Source organism: Capricornis sumatraensis, chromosome 11 (assembly GCF_032405125.1).
Source record: "Capricornis sumatraensis isolate serow.1 chromosome 11, serow.2, whole genome shotgun sequence".
Taxonomy (NCBI): domain Eukaryota; kingdom Metazoa; phylum Chordata; class Mammalia; order Artiodactyla; family Bovidae; genus Capricornis; species Capricornis sumatraensis.
Genome location: NC_091079.1, coordinates 23,592,847 through 23,611,579, shown reverse-complemented (window position 1 = coordinate 23,611,579; position 18,733 = coordinate 23,592,847). Strand labels below are relative to the sequence as shown.

Below are 18,733 nucleotides of genomic sequence, written 5' to 3'. Positions count from 1 at the left end.
TCTGGACTTTGATCGGACGAGAAAAAGGAGAAGGAAAGGAAGGCAGGGGAGGAATCCCATTTGCTACTTTCTACAGAAGGACACTGAGACGGTCACACCTTTGTATCTACAATTCCAAAATTCTCGACCTCTGAAAACAAGTGTTTACCCTAACTCATCAGGCAGCAAAAGCTGACTTGTACTGACTTGAAGGCTAATTACAATCTTTAGACATCCCCCTTTTCATGGATATTTACACATTTCTATGGCATCGTTATTGGAGAAGGCAATGGCACCCCACTCCAGTTCTCTTGCCTGGAAAATCCCATGGACGGAGGAGCCTGGTAGCCTGCAATCCATAGGGTCGCGAAGAGTTGGACACAACTGAGCGACTTCACTTTCACTTTTCACTTTCATGCATTGGAGAAGGAAATGGCAACACACCCCAGTGTTCTTACCTGGAGAATCCCAGGGATGGGGGAGCCTGGTGGGCTGCCATCTATGGGGTCGCACAGAGTCGGACACGACTGAAGTGACTTAGCAGCAGCAGCAGCATGGCATCATTATAATGAGTTTGATGAGGAATTTTGCCCCACACACCACAGTAAATGCTATTTTCATCACTTATAAATTACTAATTTTCTAAATTCCAAAATAAACTCAATCCAAAGCACACAGGACCCACACAATTTTGCGTAAGAGACTGTACCCCTATATTAGGTCAGCAGATGGTAGCCAAGCCTAATACTGAAATGGGAGGTGACCCTATTCAAGCCACTTACCATCTCCAGGGTGAGTTAATTTGTATGGCAAATGGAAGGAACCTTAGGAGGTCATCATGAAGAGCCAGTTAGATAATGTGCAACAAATTTATTTCAGGTAGAACCTGACATTGCTAGGCAACACTGCTTTATCAAGGCTTATGTTTTAAATGAAAATCCTATTAATAACTGGCTTACCCTGCAACCACCATCTGAATTTGAAAACTTTACATCTGGACCTTTCAGAAAAATAATGCTTCAAGATGATTTGTCTCTCCTGCAGTGTGACTGTTGCTTGGGCGAGTTTGTAAGTTATATATTCATTCAACAAATGTTGGTTGTTTATTCACAGCAAACTGCAATCTGGCTCCACGACCAAAGATGACTCATTCAGGGGCCCTGCCCATTTCCAATGCTCTGTGCTAAATTCAGGAAAGAGATCGGAACAGGCTTGCGAAGTTCTCAGGAAAGAGGTGAACCACAGTCTAAATGCTCCCTCAACTCTGGTAACACTGTCTCTGTCCCTCCTCCCCCCAGGCCCACAGTGGCCACGTGTCCTAAGGACCACAGCCTCCCTCTGGCCCACCCTTGCCTCTGCAAACAGTCCCCGAGAAATCCTCTTCAGAGCCCCAGATGGTGCATCCTGTTTCTTTAGGATAAAATGATGTGGCTGATTCTGGGACTGCCAGGAAAGCTGATGTGTGTGCAGGGGGAAGGCGGGGAGGGGAGGAAGTCAAGAAGTAAGGCGAAGGTGGAAAAAAGTGCGCTGAACTAAGAGAGAGATGATCAGTGCCGGGTCCCTGACCAGCACACTGGGCGGTGAGAGGACGAGGCAGAGGCGTTCACACGGCCGCCAAGTGACCGCAAGTCCAGTCTCAGGACTGAAACCGAGTCCCCCTTAAAACCACATTCCCCTGCGGCTTCACGACTAACCTCTCTATCCCAAACTTTATTCCTGCTCTTACCCTGCCCCTGTTCCCCCCAGGATAGAAGAGGATCAAACAAAAAGGTGGGGGGGACTGAAACTGGGCAGGACCCTGCAGGATCTTCCTGGGTATAACTCCCTCCACGTCCTGTCCTCGCTTCTTGTCTGGCCTTCCCCAAGTCCCAAAGAGCAGACTCAAGCAGTTACTAATTAGGGAAGAGAGGGGAAGCAAAAACAGAAAAACGGAAACAGAAGCAAAGAACAGCAACAAAGGAAATGCAGTCAAGCAAGAAAAGTAATGATGACCTAAACAGTGGTTGAGCAGTGAGACAGAGTCGCAGGACTCCTAGTTTCTCCTGAAGGGATGTACATAAAAACCTGCCATGCACTTTTGAGATGTCATGCAGAAACCAAGATCCCCTCGCATTAGAGGTTGCTGACCAGCATGTGGATACCAGACTGGTTGGAACTAGAAGGTTGATGATTAAGATTTCCAAACGTCACCCTATTACCTCACCACCAACCGGTTAGAAAGATGTCCACCAACTGATCACACACCCTATGACCCTCATCTAAATGTTGCTCTTCAACCCTGTCTGAAAGCTGCCACGGCTTCGAGTCTCACTTGCCTCCCCGTTCTCTTAGCTCCAGGCATCAGACACTACTGTCCTTCGCCTCGTGGCAGCAGGCTGGCTTGGCTGTGCATCGGGCAAGCGGACTCAAGTTTGGTTCGGTCACAGAACAATGTCAGCCTGGTCCTGTGACCTTGGATGACTCCCATAACCTCTCTGGCACCCTTAAGACCCTCATCAATGAGGAAACAAAAGAACATTTTACCAAATTCCCACATACCTACTGCAGACTCATTTACAAGGTAAGAGACTGTATAACATGGAGTGTTAAAAGGTGTATATTATATTTTATGAGCCAAGTTCAGTTCAGTCGCTCAGTCGTGTCCGACTCCTTGTGACCCCATGAGCCGAAGCACACCAGGCCACCCTGTCCACCAACTCCCGGCGTCCACCCAAACCCATGTCCACTGAGTCGGTGATGCCATCCAACCATCTCATCCTCTGCTGTCCCCTTCTCCTCCTGCCCTCAATCTTTCCCAACATCAGGGTCTTTTCAAATGAGTCAGCTCTTCACATCAGGTGGCCAAAGTATTGGAGTTTCAGCTTCAACATCAGTTGTTCCAATGAACACCCAGGACCGATCTCCTTTAGAATGGATTGGTTGGATCTCCTTGCAGTCCAAGGGACTCTCAAGAGTCTTCTCCAACACCACAGTTCAAAAGCATCAATTCTTCAGCAATCAGCCTTCTTTATAGTCCAACTCTCACATCCATACATGACCACTGGAAAAACCATAGCCTTGACTAGACGGACCTTTGCTGGCAAAGTAATGTCTCTACTTTTTAATGCTGTCTAGGTTGGTCCCAGTCCAGTGTTCTTGCCTGGAGAATCCTAGGGGTGGGGGAACCTGGGGGCTGCCATCTCTGGGGTCGCACAGAGTCGGACACAACTGAAGCAACTTAGCAGTGGCAGCAGCAGAAGGTTGGTCATAACTTTCCTTCCAAGGAGTAAGCATCTTTTAATTTCATGGCTGCAGTCACCATCTGCAGTGATTTTGGAGCCCAGAAAAATAAAGTCTGACACTGTTTCCACTGTTTCCCCATCTATTTGCCATGAAGTAATGGGACTGGATGCCATGATCTTCGTTTTCTGAATGTTGAGCTTTAAGCCAACTTTTTCACTTTTTCACTCTCCTCTTTCGCTTTCATCAAGAGGCTCTTTAGTTCTTCTTCACTTTGTGCCATAAGGGTGGCGTCATCTGCATATTTGAGGTTATTGATATTTCTCCCGGCAATCTTGATTCCAGCTTGTGCTTCATCCAGCCCAGTGTTTCTCCTGATGTACTCTGCATAGAAGTTAAATAAGCAGGATGACAATATACAGCCTTGACGTACTACTTTTTCCTATCTTGAACCAGTCTGTTGTTCCATGTCCAGTTCTAACTGTTGCTTCCTGACCTGCATACAGATTTCTCAAGAGGCAGGTCAGGTGGTCTGGTATTCCCATCTGTTTCAGAATTGTCCACAGTTTATTGTAATCCACAGTCAAAGGCTTTGGCATAGTCAATAAAGCAGAAATAGATGTTCTTCTGGAACTCTCTTGCTTTTTTGATGATCCAGCGGATGTTGGCAATTTGATCTCTGGTTCCTCTGCCTTTTCTAAAACCAGCTTGAACAACTGGAAGTTCATAGTTCACATATTGCTGAAGCCTGGCTTGGAGAATTTTGAGCAATACTTTATTAGCATGTGAGATGAGTGCAATTGTGCGGTAGTTTGAGCATTCCTTGGCATTGCCTTTATTTGGGATTGGAATGAAAACTGACCTTTTCCAGTCCTTTGGCCACTGCTGAGTTTTCCAAATTTGCTGACATATTGAGTGCAGCACTTTCATAGCATCATCTTTCAGGATTTGAAATAGCTCAACTGGAATCCCATCACCTCCACTAGCTTTGTTAGAAGTTAGTTAGCCAAGTTAGAAGCCAAATTAGAAGACAAAAAATAAACTAAGCACTATACATATTAGAAAAATCCATATTCTTTTGCACCCCAGTTTCTCCTTTAAAATAGTTAATATAGGGACTTCCCTTGTGGTCCAGTGGTTAAGAATCTGCCTGCCAATGCAGGGGACACGGTTTCCATCCCTGGTTCTGGCAGACTCCGCATGGAGAAGGCAATGGCACCCCACTCCAGTACTCTTGCTTGGCAAATCCCATGGACGGAGGAGCCTGGTAGGCTGCAGTCCATGAGGTCACTGAGGGTTGGACACGACTGAGCGACTTCACTTTCACTTTTCACTTTCATGCATTGGAGAAGGAAATGGCAGCCCACTCCAGTGTTCTTGCCTGGAGAATCCCAGGATGGGGGAGCCTGGCGGGCTGCCGTCTCTGGGGTCGCACAGAGTCGGACACGACTGAAGCGACTTAGCAGCAGCAGCAGCAGCAGCAGCAGCAGCAGCAGCAGGTCAACTGAGCCAGTGAAGCACAGCTCCTGGGCCCGTGCACTGGGAGCCTGTGCTCTTCAGTAAGAGAAGCCCCTGCAGTGAGAAGCCCGCACACCACAGCTAGAGAGTATAGTCCCCACTCACTGCAACTAGAGAAAACCCGAGTGCAGCAAGGAAGACCCAGCACAGCCAAAAATCAACAAAAACAAACAAAAAAAAGAAAGTAAACATGGATCTCCTTTGTACTTTGTCTTAGCCTGCCTCCTTTCTTCTTCCCAAGGCTATATTTTATGCACAGCACAAAACCTTAACAGCTGCAAGCTAAACCACACCCATGTTGCAGTTTGTGTTCTTCTAAATAACTGTTCACACTCCTGCTTCCTGAGCCAGCTGATCCTCACATGCTGGTCTTCTTTCATCCAGGTTCTAAGCTTCCAAATACTTCAGTTCAGTTCAGTTGCTCAGTCATGTCTGACTCTCTGCGACCCCATGGACTGCAGCACTCCAGGCTTCCCTGTCCATCACCAACTCCCAGGGCTTACTCACTCATGTCCATCGAGTTGGTGATGCCATCCAACCACCTCATCCTCTATTGTCCCCTTCTCCTTCTGCCTTCAATCTTTCCCAGCATCATGGTCTTTTCAAATGAGTCAGTTCTTTGCATCAGGTGGCCCAAGTATTGGAGTTTCAGCTGCAACATCAATGCTTTCAATGAATAGTCAGGACTGATTTCCTTAGGATGGACTGGTTGGATCTCCTTGCAGTCCAAAGGACTCTCAAGAGTCTTTTCCAACACCACAGTTCAAAAGCATCAATTCCTAGGTGCTCAGCTTTCCTTATAGTCCAACTCTCATATCTAGACATGACTACTGGAAAAACCAAGCCTTGATTAGATGTTCTTTTGTTGGCAAAGTAATGTCTCTGCTTTTTAATATGCTGCCTAGCTTGGTCACAGCTTTTCTTCTAAGGAGCAAGTATCGTTTAATTTCATGGCTGCAGTCACCATCTGCAGTGATTTTGGAGCCCCCCAAAATAAAGTCTCTCATGGTTTCCATTGCTTCCAAATACTTACCCACCAATTAAAACTCAGCCCAATCATTTCATTTCTATAAACCCTCCTCTGCCTGCCCACCTCTCAGCCTTCAGAAGACATTTGAATGTATCTTCATTAACACACCACCCTCCCATTGTGTCTGACCCTCTGACTTCTATGTAAGTATCTTAAAAGAATAAATTATCCATTGATTTATTAATCCATTAGTTCAACAAATATTTGTCAAGTACCTAAATGGAGTCAGACCCTATGCCAGGCACAGTATCTACACAGTTCTGCATCCACAGTGCCTAGAGTTGGGCCTGGACAGCCCTTTAACAGCAAATTCCTGAATGCCTGAATAAGTGAATCTATCATCACTTGCATTTTGTCAGGTACTAAATTTTGCTGTTGACCAAAATCAACTTTTTGCTCAGGAGGGAACATGATGAATGACCTCTGGCAGCTGTGCCAAGAATCTGAGTCACAATTGATCTCTGCTGCTGGAGCACAGGCCTGGCTCCATTTGTATGTTTATGGCCCTCTGTGATGCCAACACTTCCCTTAAGCAACAGCTTAATGGACTGAAACTCAGAGAAAATGGCTCCAAGAAAAGAGCCGAAGACCTTAAAGCTCAGACAGAATAAGCAAGAAGGTTCCTGATTAGAAGAAAGGGGGCATGTGAGCTCTAATCTATAATAGTGACTGTGTTATCTGCTTTGGTTGCAAGACACTCTGAGCCAGTTCAACAGTGTTTAGGGAGGAAAATGTGTGAGGTCATGGGAGGAGGAGGTCATTTATTGGAAAACTATGTGCTGTGAGATAACTTATCCACAGGAGCCCGTTGGGGGTTAACTACGTTTTACTCCTTCATACAGAAAAGGAACAGAGTCTCAGAAACAACAAGCCCCTTGCCCTTATGTCATAGATCTTGGGCTTCCCATGTGGCATCAGCGGTAAAGACCCCCCCTGCCAAGGCAAGAGACATAAGAGATGTGAGTTCGCTCCCTGGGACGGGAAGATACCCTGGAAGAGGGCGTGGCAACCCACTCCAGTATTCATGCTTGGAGAAACCCATGGACAGAGGAGCCTGGAGGGCTATAGCTCATAGGGTCGCAAAGACTTGGTCAGGACTAAAGCAAGGGCATGCACGCCATCAGTCTTACAGGTAGCAGGGCTGGGATCCTAACCCAGCTCCATCGGAAGGCAAAGCTTGTTCATTTTGCTAGAAACAAGTCCACCCAAGAGAAGCAAAGGCATCTTTAAGAGTCTTTTTGTGGCTGTAAGTCATTATGAAGGGCTGAGAAAGCACCAAGGAAAATCCTTGTAGAGCGCTCTTAAGTCCCCAGGGGTTTTCAGCACCAGGGACAGCACCCAGGCAAGGCCCACAGCTGAACACTGTGAGGAAGGGCATCTCTCCCCTTCCTCCCACCTTGTCCCCCCATGAGCCCCTCATTCCACAACTAAAGATCTCTCTGATTCCAATTAACCTTCCCAATGCCAGCTGACTAGGGAAACCTTTATTCCAAACTACATTCCACCTTGCAAATATGTACAGTATTAACGCTGAAAGGGTCATCTGTTTACACATCTCATATGTAAACAGGGAGAGAGCACAGCTTACCATGGGTCCTAAGGATTTGAAACTGGCTGGTCAACTGTACCCCACGGCAAGGCCCTCTGCACATCTCACCCCAGGTCTCTACACCTCAAAGCCGCCTCCCCGCACTTCCACTGGGGCTTCTCTCCCCAAAAACAGGCCGACAGGGATGAGTCAGGTCTCTCTAGACCCCTCACCTTCTTGCTGAACCCTAAAGTAGACTCCACAGGGTGATCTAATGATAAGGATCACTAATATTTATTGGGCACATACCTGTGGCGAACATAAGGCTAGGCAGGCAAATACTTTATTTGCATTACATCATTTTTTCCCCAAACTCTGCCTGGGAGGTAGATTTTTATCAACCTCATTAATAAGCAGACCAGAAAAAGGATGTCTTTACCCATTTCCATATCTTTTGTTTCTGGTTCCCTTTTCAGTGCCCTTGCCTCCTTGCCTTCTAAGAGACAATTGATTTCTCCCAGATCCTGAAATCCCTCCTCTCGGGGGAACTGAGAGCTCAAAGCGCTGCCGGGCAGATGCTGGGCTCACAGCATCACGCAGGGACCTCAGACACACGTCTGAGCTGGCTGTGGATCAGGGGTCCTCCAGTCCCTGGTCCTGCCGCCCTGCTCCACACACACCCACTGCTCCAGGCACCAGGAATTATTTTACAGGCCTGCAAATTCAGGCAAAGTTGTTTCCACTTTTTTTTTTTCTTCAGAAGCTAGGGAGTTGCCAAATATTTGCTCAGATCGCTCAAAAGAACTCTCTCATTTCTTTTTCCTTTCATCATGAACAACAAAATCACCAAGGGAACACATGTGATCTTTATCAGTACAAGCTCAGTATGACTGCAGAGGTCCCCGGCCTGAAGGGCGGAAAAAATCAGGCAGCAAGTTTAACCTAGAAAGTGAAAGTGAAAGTCACTCAGTGGGGTCCGACTCTTTGCAGACTATACAGTCTTTGGAATTCTCCAGGCCAGAATACTGGAGTGGATAGCCTTTCTCTTCTCCAGGGGATCTTCCCAACCCAGGGATCAGACTCATGTCTCCCGCATTGCAGGCAGATTCTTTACTAGCTGAGCCACAAGGGAAGCCCCCAGCAATTACTCCTGAGTTCTCAAATTTCATATCCTGGTTATTACTGTAAACCAAGACTTTTACATACAATAAAAACAATATACTCTGTGGTTTTGTGGCTAAGATCCCAAAAACACAGCTGAAAAATAAAAGGAGAGAAATAAAAGAATGAGTGTCTGGGCCTTCAGATAAAACTTCCCGTAAGAGCGGCATAAATGGATTCCCAAAGTGTTGTATCTTCAGTAACTGGGCTGGGTGGTAGGGATGTGGTTTAGGAAAGTGCTGGCTGACTCAGAAAGTGGGTCCAGGAAAGACAGCCACTGACACCAAAGGCACATAAAAAGAAATTTTAAAAATCGGTTTGTGTAAATATATGAAAGTGGATAAAAATATGGTAACTCTACAGTAATGCTTCATGTGATTTTGAACATATTTGTTAAACTAAAGCAAAAAAATAAACATTCTAATGTCTCTCACTGACTACGTCACCCACGTTCTTCAGTTTACTCATCTGAGCTGGTCAAGCAGTCCTTCCTTGGCTGTGGGTGCCTGTACAGCACATGCTCTGCTCTGAACACGTTCTATCTCGCCCTCCTGTGGTCTCCTCCCAGGTTAGGGCCCCGCAGAGAACTCCTTCCTTGTCTTCCCCTTCAGCTGCTACACACCTTAGAATAGGGGCAAACATCATCTCTGCCAAGAAGCCTTCCGGAGTCAAACCAGGCTGGGCCGGGAGCCCCCTCTGAGCACTTGTGCCTATCTGTTCATCTGCTTCTCCCCTGGCTCCTGAGCCGATAGAGGGCTGGGGAAACGTGCCACTCATCCCTGACATCCCCCAGCCCACCTCCAGATCTGACATGCAGCAGAGGCTCAGTGGATCCACCACGATGAATGAGATAATAAGCATGTTGTTAATGGATGCATGAATGACTCAATGAACTCATTGATTCAGTGCAGGATAACTTCAGGAAAACTGTCCTCATCACCCAGGAAAGTTCTCTTATGAATACTCCCTCACGGGCAAAGTCGTCTTTTCTGGGTCATGGTTACAAGCAAATTGAAGAAGAGACACCTGCTATTGACTGAAGTGTCTGCCTTTCCTCTCCAAGACCTGGCTAGATGACAACCAGCTCCCTCCCATGCGGGGTCAGGAGGCTGGTGGAAATGAATGACCACCTCCGGGCCTGGCCCACAAAATCTCCCCACAAGGTCCTCCACCATCTTTTCCATCATTTACTACTGCATATGGAGGGCTCGATAGGAGACACTGAAGTCTTACAGGAGCAAGTGCATGGGGCTGGAGGAATGTGGGTCCCTGGATGGCCGTGTGGTCAGGACTCTCCACTCACCAAAACTCCCATTACACTTAACCTGAATGAGGAATCTTAACTTTTACTATGTTAATCATCTGAAATCTGAGGACCCCCTTTGTGTCCCCAATTAAACTAACAATATAAGACTTGTCATTGTCTAGTCATTAAGTCGTGCCCGACTCTTTTGTGACCCCATGGACTGTAACCCACCAGGCTCCTCTGTCCACGGGATTTCCCAGGCAAGAATACTGGAGTGGATTGCCATTTCCTGGTCCAGGGGCTTTTCCCAACCCAGGGATCGATCTTGGGTCTCCAGCATTGACAGGTGGGTTCTTTACCACTTAGCCACTGGGGAAGACCCCAATACAAGACTAGGTCTACTTCGGTGGCTGCAAGTGTCTTTCGCAACTAATTTAACTGCAAGTATTTATTAAGGAACAACTGTGTGGCACCCACTTCCATCTCATGGTTCAGAGCTGCAGAGGCTTTTGTTAGGTGACAAGTGATGAACGTGGAAGTAAACAGGGGTGACCAGAGATGCTCGCAATTAAATCTGGCATGTTCGCCTTCTAAGTGCAACCCACGGTATCTACAGCTTGGTAGACAAATACTCACCTTGGTTCCCATAGATCCTGGTAATCCAGGTGGGCCACGAAGTCCCTGGGAAAACGAATGGAACAAAGACGATCATGGGAGCACGAATGAGCATCTACCCATCTACCCTGTGCTCTGGGGACACACAGGATGGGGCTGTCTCCACGATCTGCTGTGTGCAAAGCAAAACCACCTGGTTTTGAGGCACAGGACCCCTGGGTGTGAATTCTGACTCTACCACCTACCCGTTCTGCGTGACCTCGAGCAAACCCCTCAGGTCTCTCTTAGTTTGCTTTCTTATTTAAGATCTTTTTTTTTTTTTCGGTTTTTAGGTAGTGAAATTTCATTTTATTAATTTTTATTTTATATTGGAGTATACTTGTGCTGTTTTTGAGGTGTACAACAATGTTGTATACATTGAGGCATGCAATGTTGTGTTGGTTTGAGGTGTACCACAAAGTGACTCAGTTATATATACACATATGTGCTGTGTGCTCAGTCATGTCCCACTCTTTGTGACTCCACGGACTGTAGCCCACCAGGCTCCTCTGTCCATGGCATTTTCCAGGCAAGAGTACTGGAGTGGGGTACCGTTTCCTTTCCAGGGGCTCTTCCTGACCCAGGGACCAAGCTGCCTCTTGTGCCTCCGGTGCTGACAGGAGGATTACACATACATACACCCACTCTTGTCCAGATTTTCCCATATAGCTTATTACGGAGTATTGAGCAGAGATTGCTGGGCTCGGAGGTCCTTGTTGACTACCTACTTTATAGTAGTATGTATATGTTAATCCCAACCTCCTAACTTATCCCTCCCTGCAAGATCCTTATTTTGCAGATTCCCTCAAATAAGGTCAAGGCCAGGTGTCAGGTTTCATGGTAGGGGCTCTTCTGATCCCAAAGTCTGGTCTCTTTCTTACTTATCACTTTCTGTCCAGGACACACTAAAGTGTTTCTAAGTCCCCATGCACGTAACACCCTCATGAACTTACACATACAGCTCATCCGTCTGCAACATCCACTCTGTGCTATTCCATCTAAAACATAATTCCTTCCAACTTTCACTTTTCGCATAGATGCCACCTCCTGTGTGAGGCCTCCACAGCTTATACAGATCAAGATGGCCGAGCTACGGCCATCGAACTGCTTGGCTGTCTCGCAAGCATCTCAACAGCACAGGCTCTAACGCGTGTCTGCGTCCTCGGAGCCTGACCCACAGCCAGCAGTCCACACGGGACCCTGTGCCGCGCTGGCCCGATGCGGGCAGGAGCCAGCTGCTGCCCCCATACAAGACCCCTTTCCCAGCCCAGCGGCTTTCTTGCAAAGTTTGACAGTGGAGCCTTTTTCCCTTTTCCAATTCCAGCCTGGTCGTTACAGTCACCGAAGCCCCTGACACTTACCGGGTCTCCATCTTTCCCTCTTCCGGGGGGCCCGGGAGGCCCAGGGGAACCAGGATCGCCCCTGGGGCCGGCTGGCCCTGGGCTCCCTTCTTCTCCCGCTGCTCCCTGGAAAGACAAGTGGACAGTGTCCGGGATCAATGAGATGCAGAAAGTAAGTTTTTCAATGGACAACAAGCTAAAGGGAGGGCTTCCCTGGCGGCTCGGTGGTAATGAAACCGCCTGCCAATGCAGGACCGAAGGGTTCAATCCCTGGGTCAAGAAGATCCCCTAGAGTAGGAAATAGCAACCCACTCCAGTATCCTTGCTTGGAAAATTCCATGGACAGAGGAGCCTGGCAAGGTGCATGGGCTTGCAAAAGAGTCAGACGTGACTTAGTGACTAAACCACCACCGCCACCTGAAAGGGGTAGGTGGGCTTCCTGGTGATGCCCTGCTTCAGAAAGCCCACCCCTTCTGAAGGCACAGAGGACAAGCTGTGTAATGTGACCCCCAAATTCAAATGCCAAAGCCCTTAACTCCGGCACTTCAGTGTAGAAATGGGGTCTCTGCAGGTGTAATTAGCTAAGAGGTGCCGATACTGGAGTAGCACAGAGCCTAACCCAGAAAGCACTGAGGTCCTCAAGAGAAAGGGACGTCTGGGCACAGGCCTGTGTAGGGGGAAGTCCCCGCAAAGACACGGACAGAAGACGGCCATCAATAATCCAAGGAGAGGGGCCTGGAAGACATCCTTCCCTCACAGCCCCCAGGAGGAACCAGCCTGCCTGACACCTTGATTTAGGACTTCCAGACATGGTGAATGGTGACACAGCACGTTTCTGTGGTTTAAGGCACGCAGTTTGTGATGCTCTCGTTACAGCGGCCTTAGCAAACTATACAGCGTTGAACATGGGCACGAGAAGGACACTAGTAGTTTTCTGGTCCAACCTTCCGCCCGCGGCAGGAAGCCATCAGGTGTGCCTCTTCCAGGCAGCCCTCCCATTTTTGCTTGGACTCCTTTGAAAGCACAGAGCTCACCACCTCCCCAGGCAGTTTTTATCTCCTTATTGGGCAGTTCCATTAGACACTGTGTCTTTATACTCAGCCAAGACAGTCCTCTCTGAAATCTTCCAGAGGTGGGGCTATGCAGACAAAATCCAATTCCTCGTCACACGACAGGCCTTCAGTGATGTGAGCACCTCTTGGGGATCCAAAGTGCGGAGAGAGAGAGGAAGCCAGGATCTGATGAGGGAGGGAGCTGGGCTTGGAGTTTGCACCCCGTTTCTGACCACAAGCCAGGAGCCCCGTGCAGCCCCAGCTGTGGAATGCTGTGGGGACCACGTGGGCCACAGGAAGTCCCTTTCCGGGCAGGGCTCTCTTGGACCTAAGCTGCAAGACCTAAGCTGAACCAGACATTGCTGATGCAGAAGTGAGGGGAGGTACCATGTCCCACGGAGGACAAAGCAAAGGATGGAGAGGACTTCTCTCCAGGCACAGGGCAGGATCAGCTTCTGCAGGTCTCAGGTCACTGGACGGGCAGAGAGAAGAGCAGGTCCTGCTGTCAGGGACTTTACCACTTTGTACAGCACGGAGGGATAGTCCCCTTGCAAACGCAGTCTTCTGCTCATCAGAGCAGAGGTGTCTGGCTCCCTCTAGAGGCTGAGTGAGCCAACTGCCGTTGCTGTTTAGTCACTAGTGAAAGAGAAAGTCGCTCAGTCCTGTCCGACTCTTTGCAACCCCATGGACAGTATAGGCCACGGAATTCTCCAGGCCAGAATACTGGAGTGGGTAGCCGTGCCCTCCTCCAGGGGATCTTCCCTAGCCAGGGATCGAACCCTGGTCTCCCACACTGCAGGTGGATTCTTTACCAGCTGAGCCACCAGGGAAGCCCTAAGTTGTGTCTTTTTAAGTCATGAATCTGAGCGACCCCATGGACTGCAGCCCGCCAGGCTCCTCTGTCCATGGGATTCTCCAGGCAAGAATATGCGAGTGGGTTGCCATTTACTCCTCTGGGGCATCCTCCTGAACCAGGGATCGAAATCAAGTCTCCTACCTGGGAAGCCCCAGACGTTCTCATGTTTGCTCAACTAGTCCTCAACATTCCCTTCTAACCAACCCTCTTCTAAGCTCCTTCTAATTTGTCAGTGCCCAGAATAGAGGCCCATCCTTTGCACGAGGTAATAATCAAAGCAAAACAGATGGGCCAGATTTCTTTTTTTTCCTCCCTCACTTAAGGAGATTTTCCACAGGCTGGTCGATCATTTTTCTTCATAGCAAATCACTCCTTCTCCGAGGGATGCATTTAAAAACAGCCTTCCCATCAAAATGTAAAGGTTTGTATCTATTCCTGTTACAACGTTTTGCCAAAATAGAAAAGATAAATGGAAAAGATAAAATAGAAAAGATAAAATGGTCACACCTTCCAAAGGTCCCAGGTGAAGTGGACCTGAAGGAATTTGCATTACTAAGTTCAGAGACGGGAGAGCTGGGTAGGGGTTGGCTGTGGAGGACGCATCAGGAGTTGGGGTGGGGTGAGCAGGGGCACTGGGATTTCTGTCTCTGGATGAGAAGCCTCTGCTGGGGGCTCGGGACAGCAAGCCCCTCTCCCCTCGCCACCTGCTCTCTGCTGCACGTCAGGGCCTCAGCTCCTCCTCGCCATCTGTGCGGCCCCGCGGTCCGTGTGGGCTCAGTGTGAGCTGGAGACCCGGGCTCCTCAGCCCTGACACTGCTGATGCTCGTGACGGACAGTCTGGGCTGAGACGGGGCGCCGTCCTGTGGGTGTTCAGAATCCCTGTCTCCACCCACAAGATGCCAGAAGTCGGAGTAAACGTGGGAGACACGTGCTAGAATGCGAGGTCAGGATGTGTCACCTGGGATTCCAAAAGGCCGGGGAGCCTGCCCCTCTGCCCTCGGGGCATTGGTGTTTTAGGGGAGGACACCGTGTCTCTCTGCTTCCTAACGGATAAAGCTTTTCTCGTAGCCTGGGAAGGTTTAATTGCACATGTGATAGTGTGGGGTGGCTATGCTGCAGCACTGAATTGAGAGAAAGGGGGGCTTGGGAGGCAGAGAGACCAGCTCTGCGGCTCAGCAGCCACGGGACGCAGGACACAGAGCTTCAGTCCACACCTCTGTCAGGCGGGGCCCCATCTGACCCTGCGTCTGTGGCGAGGGTTAGAGGAGCCGACTGCAGAGGAGCCCTCGGCCTCCCGGGTCCTGAAGCGGGTCTGAGCGGAGCGGGCTCCTTTCCCGCCTCTTAAAAGCTGAGAACCGCCGCGGAGGAGGGAGACCACACTGAGTCTTACCTTCTCACCACGCTCCCCATCTTTCCCAGGGGGGCCTCTGGAGCCCGGGGGACCCTAGGGAAAGAAAGGTGATTGACAAGGTCAAGTTCAAGAGGGCCCAGGGCACTCAGAGAAGAGCGATGGGCCCCCTCCGGTCAGAGGCTCCCGACTCGTTCCCCACCTCTGACTTACTCCTCCTCCACCGCCCTCCCACCGCCTCCCTGTCCCCTGCGACCGTCACGCATCCTCGCACATCGGAGCTCTAACCACACGGCCCTGCTTCCCGATGGCCTGCCCGCTGTGGGCTGTGGCTCTCAGACGGCAGGCAGGGCGTGGCGCGGAGGGGACCTCGGGGAGGAGAGGGTGACCCAAGAGCGCAGCCTTGGCGTCGGTGACCTGCCCGTGTCGTGAGTGTCCCCCAGAGGCTGACTTATCGAGGCAAGGCTCAGGGCAGGCGTCCCGCGGATGCACCAGCAGGGACGTCAGAAAGAGGACAGGCGGGTAGGGACACGTTCAAGTGGCTGCAGCTCGGTCCTGCTGGGGGCTCCGGGGTCCAACAGCAGACATGCACCCGGAGCGGCTCCCCCAGGGGTGAAGGAGGTGGGTCGTTTACACACCGGTCGGCCAGGGCTGCTGCTGCTGCTGCTACTGGGCATGTGCCGTGTGGCTGGACCATAAGATCTCTTAGGCCAGAGAAAACCCTGGGCCAAGGGATGCAGGGCTGCCTCCGGGAAGAGTGCACTGACACTGCGGGGCAGGGTGACGTCGGGGGCCAGGGTCTCGCGGTTTCCACGGTGACCACTGAGCACGTGATGCAGTCTCCCTGCGCCTCAGTCTCCTCCGGAGTAAAATGGGGCCGCTTCTGGCACTCCCCTCCCAGGGTCGTGAGGAGTCAGTGAGAGTGAAGGGCTGACAACAGTGCCTGGCACACACCTACTCCCACATCTGTTCTCTAAGCCGCTGTGGTTATCAACAGAAAAGATGGCGATGGAACAGGGCTGGACTCTGCCTACCTGAGGAGCACAGTTCTCCGATGCCCTTCACTGCATGCCACTGGGCGTTGTGCTCCACAACTGAGATAGAAATCAGTGCCCAGGGTGGCTCTTAACGCTGGTCCACAAGCAGACCCCAGGGCCCCCACGGGGTGGCCGCCTCTGCAGGTCAAGTGCAGTGGGGCACGAAGGTGAGCCTACAGAGCCCACACGCTCCAGGCTGAAGATGAAAAACCTGAGGCCTCAGGAGGCCCCCACAGAGGCCTGGCAGCCACTGAGCTGTGGCTAGGACCCAGCAACCCGACAGTCAGGGTTGCCATTCCTCAGGTTCATCCTGCTTCGTCCAGGGCCAGCTGTGACGCTGATCCAGCATCAGCACTACTCACAGCTTTCTGACCCCAACAGTTTCCTTCACCACCGGAGAGCTCCTGAGTTACCGAGAACCTCAGGTTGTAGCTCTGTAGGTATCTTTGCTGGGGCCTCAATTTCTCCATCTGTGAAATGGGAGCAGGGATGCCTACGCCCTGAGTTCTGTCGTGGAGGATACATGAGTTAACCAGGGGGGTGGACATCGTGGATCCACAACCAGTGCTGGTGATCCTCCCCGCCCACCCCAGTTACTCACCACGCTCCCTGGGGGGCCGCTGGGGCCAGGGGGCCCTACAAGTCCAGGAGCTCCCTGTAGAGAGGCAGAAGACGGTCAGAAAGGCAAGGAATTGATTACAAGCAGCTCCCCCTGTCTTTCTCCAAACTTGCCTCCTATCCAGCTCTCCCTGATTTGCCCAAAATGCTTCCAGATGACATTCCCTCCACAGGAAGGATGACCCTCCTGTCCAGGAGGGTCAGGAGGGTGCAAGCCTCAAAGGAGGTGGATTCCAGCACAGAAAGGGGCGACAGGAGGCCAAGGACTCTGGGACGATCCTAAGGCCACAGCACGGAGGTGGCAGGGGAGGAGGAGTGGGTGTTGAGGGGAGGGCAGAGAAGAAGGTCAGGTGCTGTCAGGCACACGTCTCAGGTGGGGCATGGGCTCTAGCTTCAGAGCATGGGGGAATGGAAACCCTGGAAATGGAACAAAATCTGCAGATCTGCGCTATGGAGACACGTGCTGTGGTACAATGCAAGTTGACTGTAAGGGTGTGAACAAGCTTTGGAGACGAGAGAGAGGATCCGGTGAGGCGGGTGGACAGGAGCCGGCCCTGGGCCCGGCCAGCCCTCCAGTGCGGACGGCGCCTTCCCAGCCCCGTCCGCACACTCAGTGGGGAGCTGGGCACTGGGGGCAGGGGTCGGCCCAGCCCCCTCCCGTGGGCCCACGAGGCAGGTGGCCAGGAAGGACTCACAGGGCTCCCAGCTGCTCCGGGCGTTCCCTGGGCGCCTTCTTGTCCCTTGGCACCCTGCACGAGAAACAGAAAGAAGTGAGACGCCTCCTGCAATGCTGGCCTCAGCCCCACGCAGCGACGTGGGGCACCTTTGTCATCAGTCAGGGGACCCAAACGCAAAGGACAGGATTCCCTAGCGACTCAGAGACAAAGATTCTGCCTGCCAATGCAGGAGATGCAGGTTGGATCTCTGGGTTGGGACAATGCCCTGGAGAAGGAAATGGCAACCCACTCCAGTATTCTTGCCTGGAGAATCCCATGGACAGAGGAGCAGGGTAGGCTATAATCCATGGGGTCACAGAGTCGGACACGATGGAGCGACTAAAGTACCACGACGAAACTGAAAGGACGGGGAGCAGGTTTACAGGTGCAGAGATCACAGGTCCGGGCTCCCTAAACTCCTTCAGTCTTCACTTCCCCCAGGACACAGGCAGCATCCCCTGCCCTTCATCTTGAAGTATACGAGGCGCAGAGGGATGGGCCTGCCCAGGTGCACACAGGCAGTTGGGGGCCCCTGGGATCTGAGCTTGGACAGGCCACACAGAGCAGGCAAAACACTGCCCAGCACAGAGCCAGTTAAGCGGCCAATCAAAATACAATCAAAATGCCAACACACTCTAGGTGTCCTTTAAATTGGCATTGGAGATTTCCTGCATTTGAAAAGCCTCCGAGAGCCAGGACCACCTGGATTTTAAGAGTTGTCGGGGAGGGACGGTGCAGCAGGTTACCAGCTCTCCTAAACCCACACTTCAGTGACAGCGAAATGACCTCCTGGGCTCCAGGGGGTCGCGTTTTGGGGTTTTCTGGGAGACCTCTCTCCCCAGGCCCTGGACTCAGTCCTAGCAGTGCCTGTTGCAGCGCCCCCTGATGGACACTCCTAGAATGACAGGGTGGAGGGGCTGGAGAGGGGCAGAAGAGCCCGCGCGAATTTCTGCTCTGGGAGCCAACAGAGGACAGAGGGCTCTCTTACCGGTGGTCCAATGGGTCCCCGAGGCCCCAGTTCTCCAGGGTGACCTGGCGACCCCTGCAATGAAACCACCCATCAGCAGACGAGGTCACACCCTTGCTCTGGGGAGGCATGAACACGGGCAACGGGAAGGGATTGAGACCCACAGAGAGGAGGGAGGAGGAAGGAGCTACATTCAGCTCAGCAGGGCTCCTGTGTGTTCAGACAGGCCCTTCGGTGTCCAGTCTCAGGAAAGCAAACACACAGGGTGAGGGGTGCAGGGCAGGGTGTGGGGCAGGAATGAGGGGTAGGGGTGAGGGGCAGGGGTGAGGGGAGGGGTGAGGGGAGGGGTGAGGGGAAGGGGTGAGGGTGAGGGGTGAGGGTGAGGGGTGCGGGGGAGGGGTGCGGGGGAGGGGTGCGGGGCAGGGTGTGGGGCAGGAATGAGGGGTAGGGGTGCGGGCAGGGGT

At 51.3% G+C, this 18,733-nt stretch overlaps 1 protein-coding gene across 1 annotated transcript in view; it reads right to left on the bottom strand.

Moving 5' to 3' along the window:
- COL22A1 (collagen type XXII alpha 1 chain) overlaps nucleotides 1-18,733 on the bottom strand; it is a 200,874-nt gene that overhangs the window by 68,712 nt on the left and 113,429 nt on the right. Inside the window, exons 33-40 of the mRNA XM_068983408.1 lie at nucleotides 18,291-18,344; nucleotides 17,282-17,335; nucleotides 16,570-16,623; nucleotides 14,974-15,027; nucleotides 11,697-11,801; nucleotides 10,318-10,362; nucleotides 10,041-10,050; nucleotides 5,847-5,897 (exon numbers count right to left, since the gene is read on the bottom strand). Coding sequence (XP_068839509.1) covers nucleotides 5,847-5,897; nucleotides 10,041-10,050; nucleotides 10,318-10,362; nucleotides 11,697-11,801; nucleotides 14,974-15,027; nucleotides 16,570-16,623; nucleotides 17,282-17,335; nucleotides 18,291-18,344 — 427 coding nt within the window. The remainder of the gene's footprint in view (nucleotides 1-5,846; nucleotides 5,898-10,040; nucleotides 10,051-10,317; nucleotides 10,363-11,696; nucleotides 11,802-14,973; nucleotides 15,028-16,569; nucleotides 16,624-17,281; nucleotides 17,336-18,290; nucleotides 18,345-18,733) is intronic.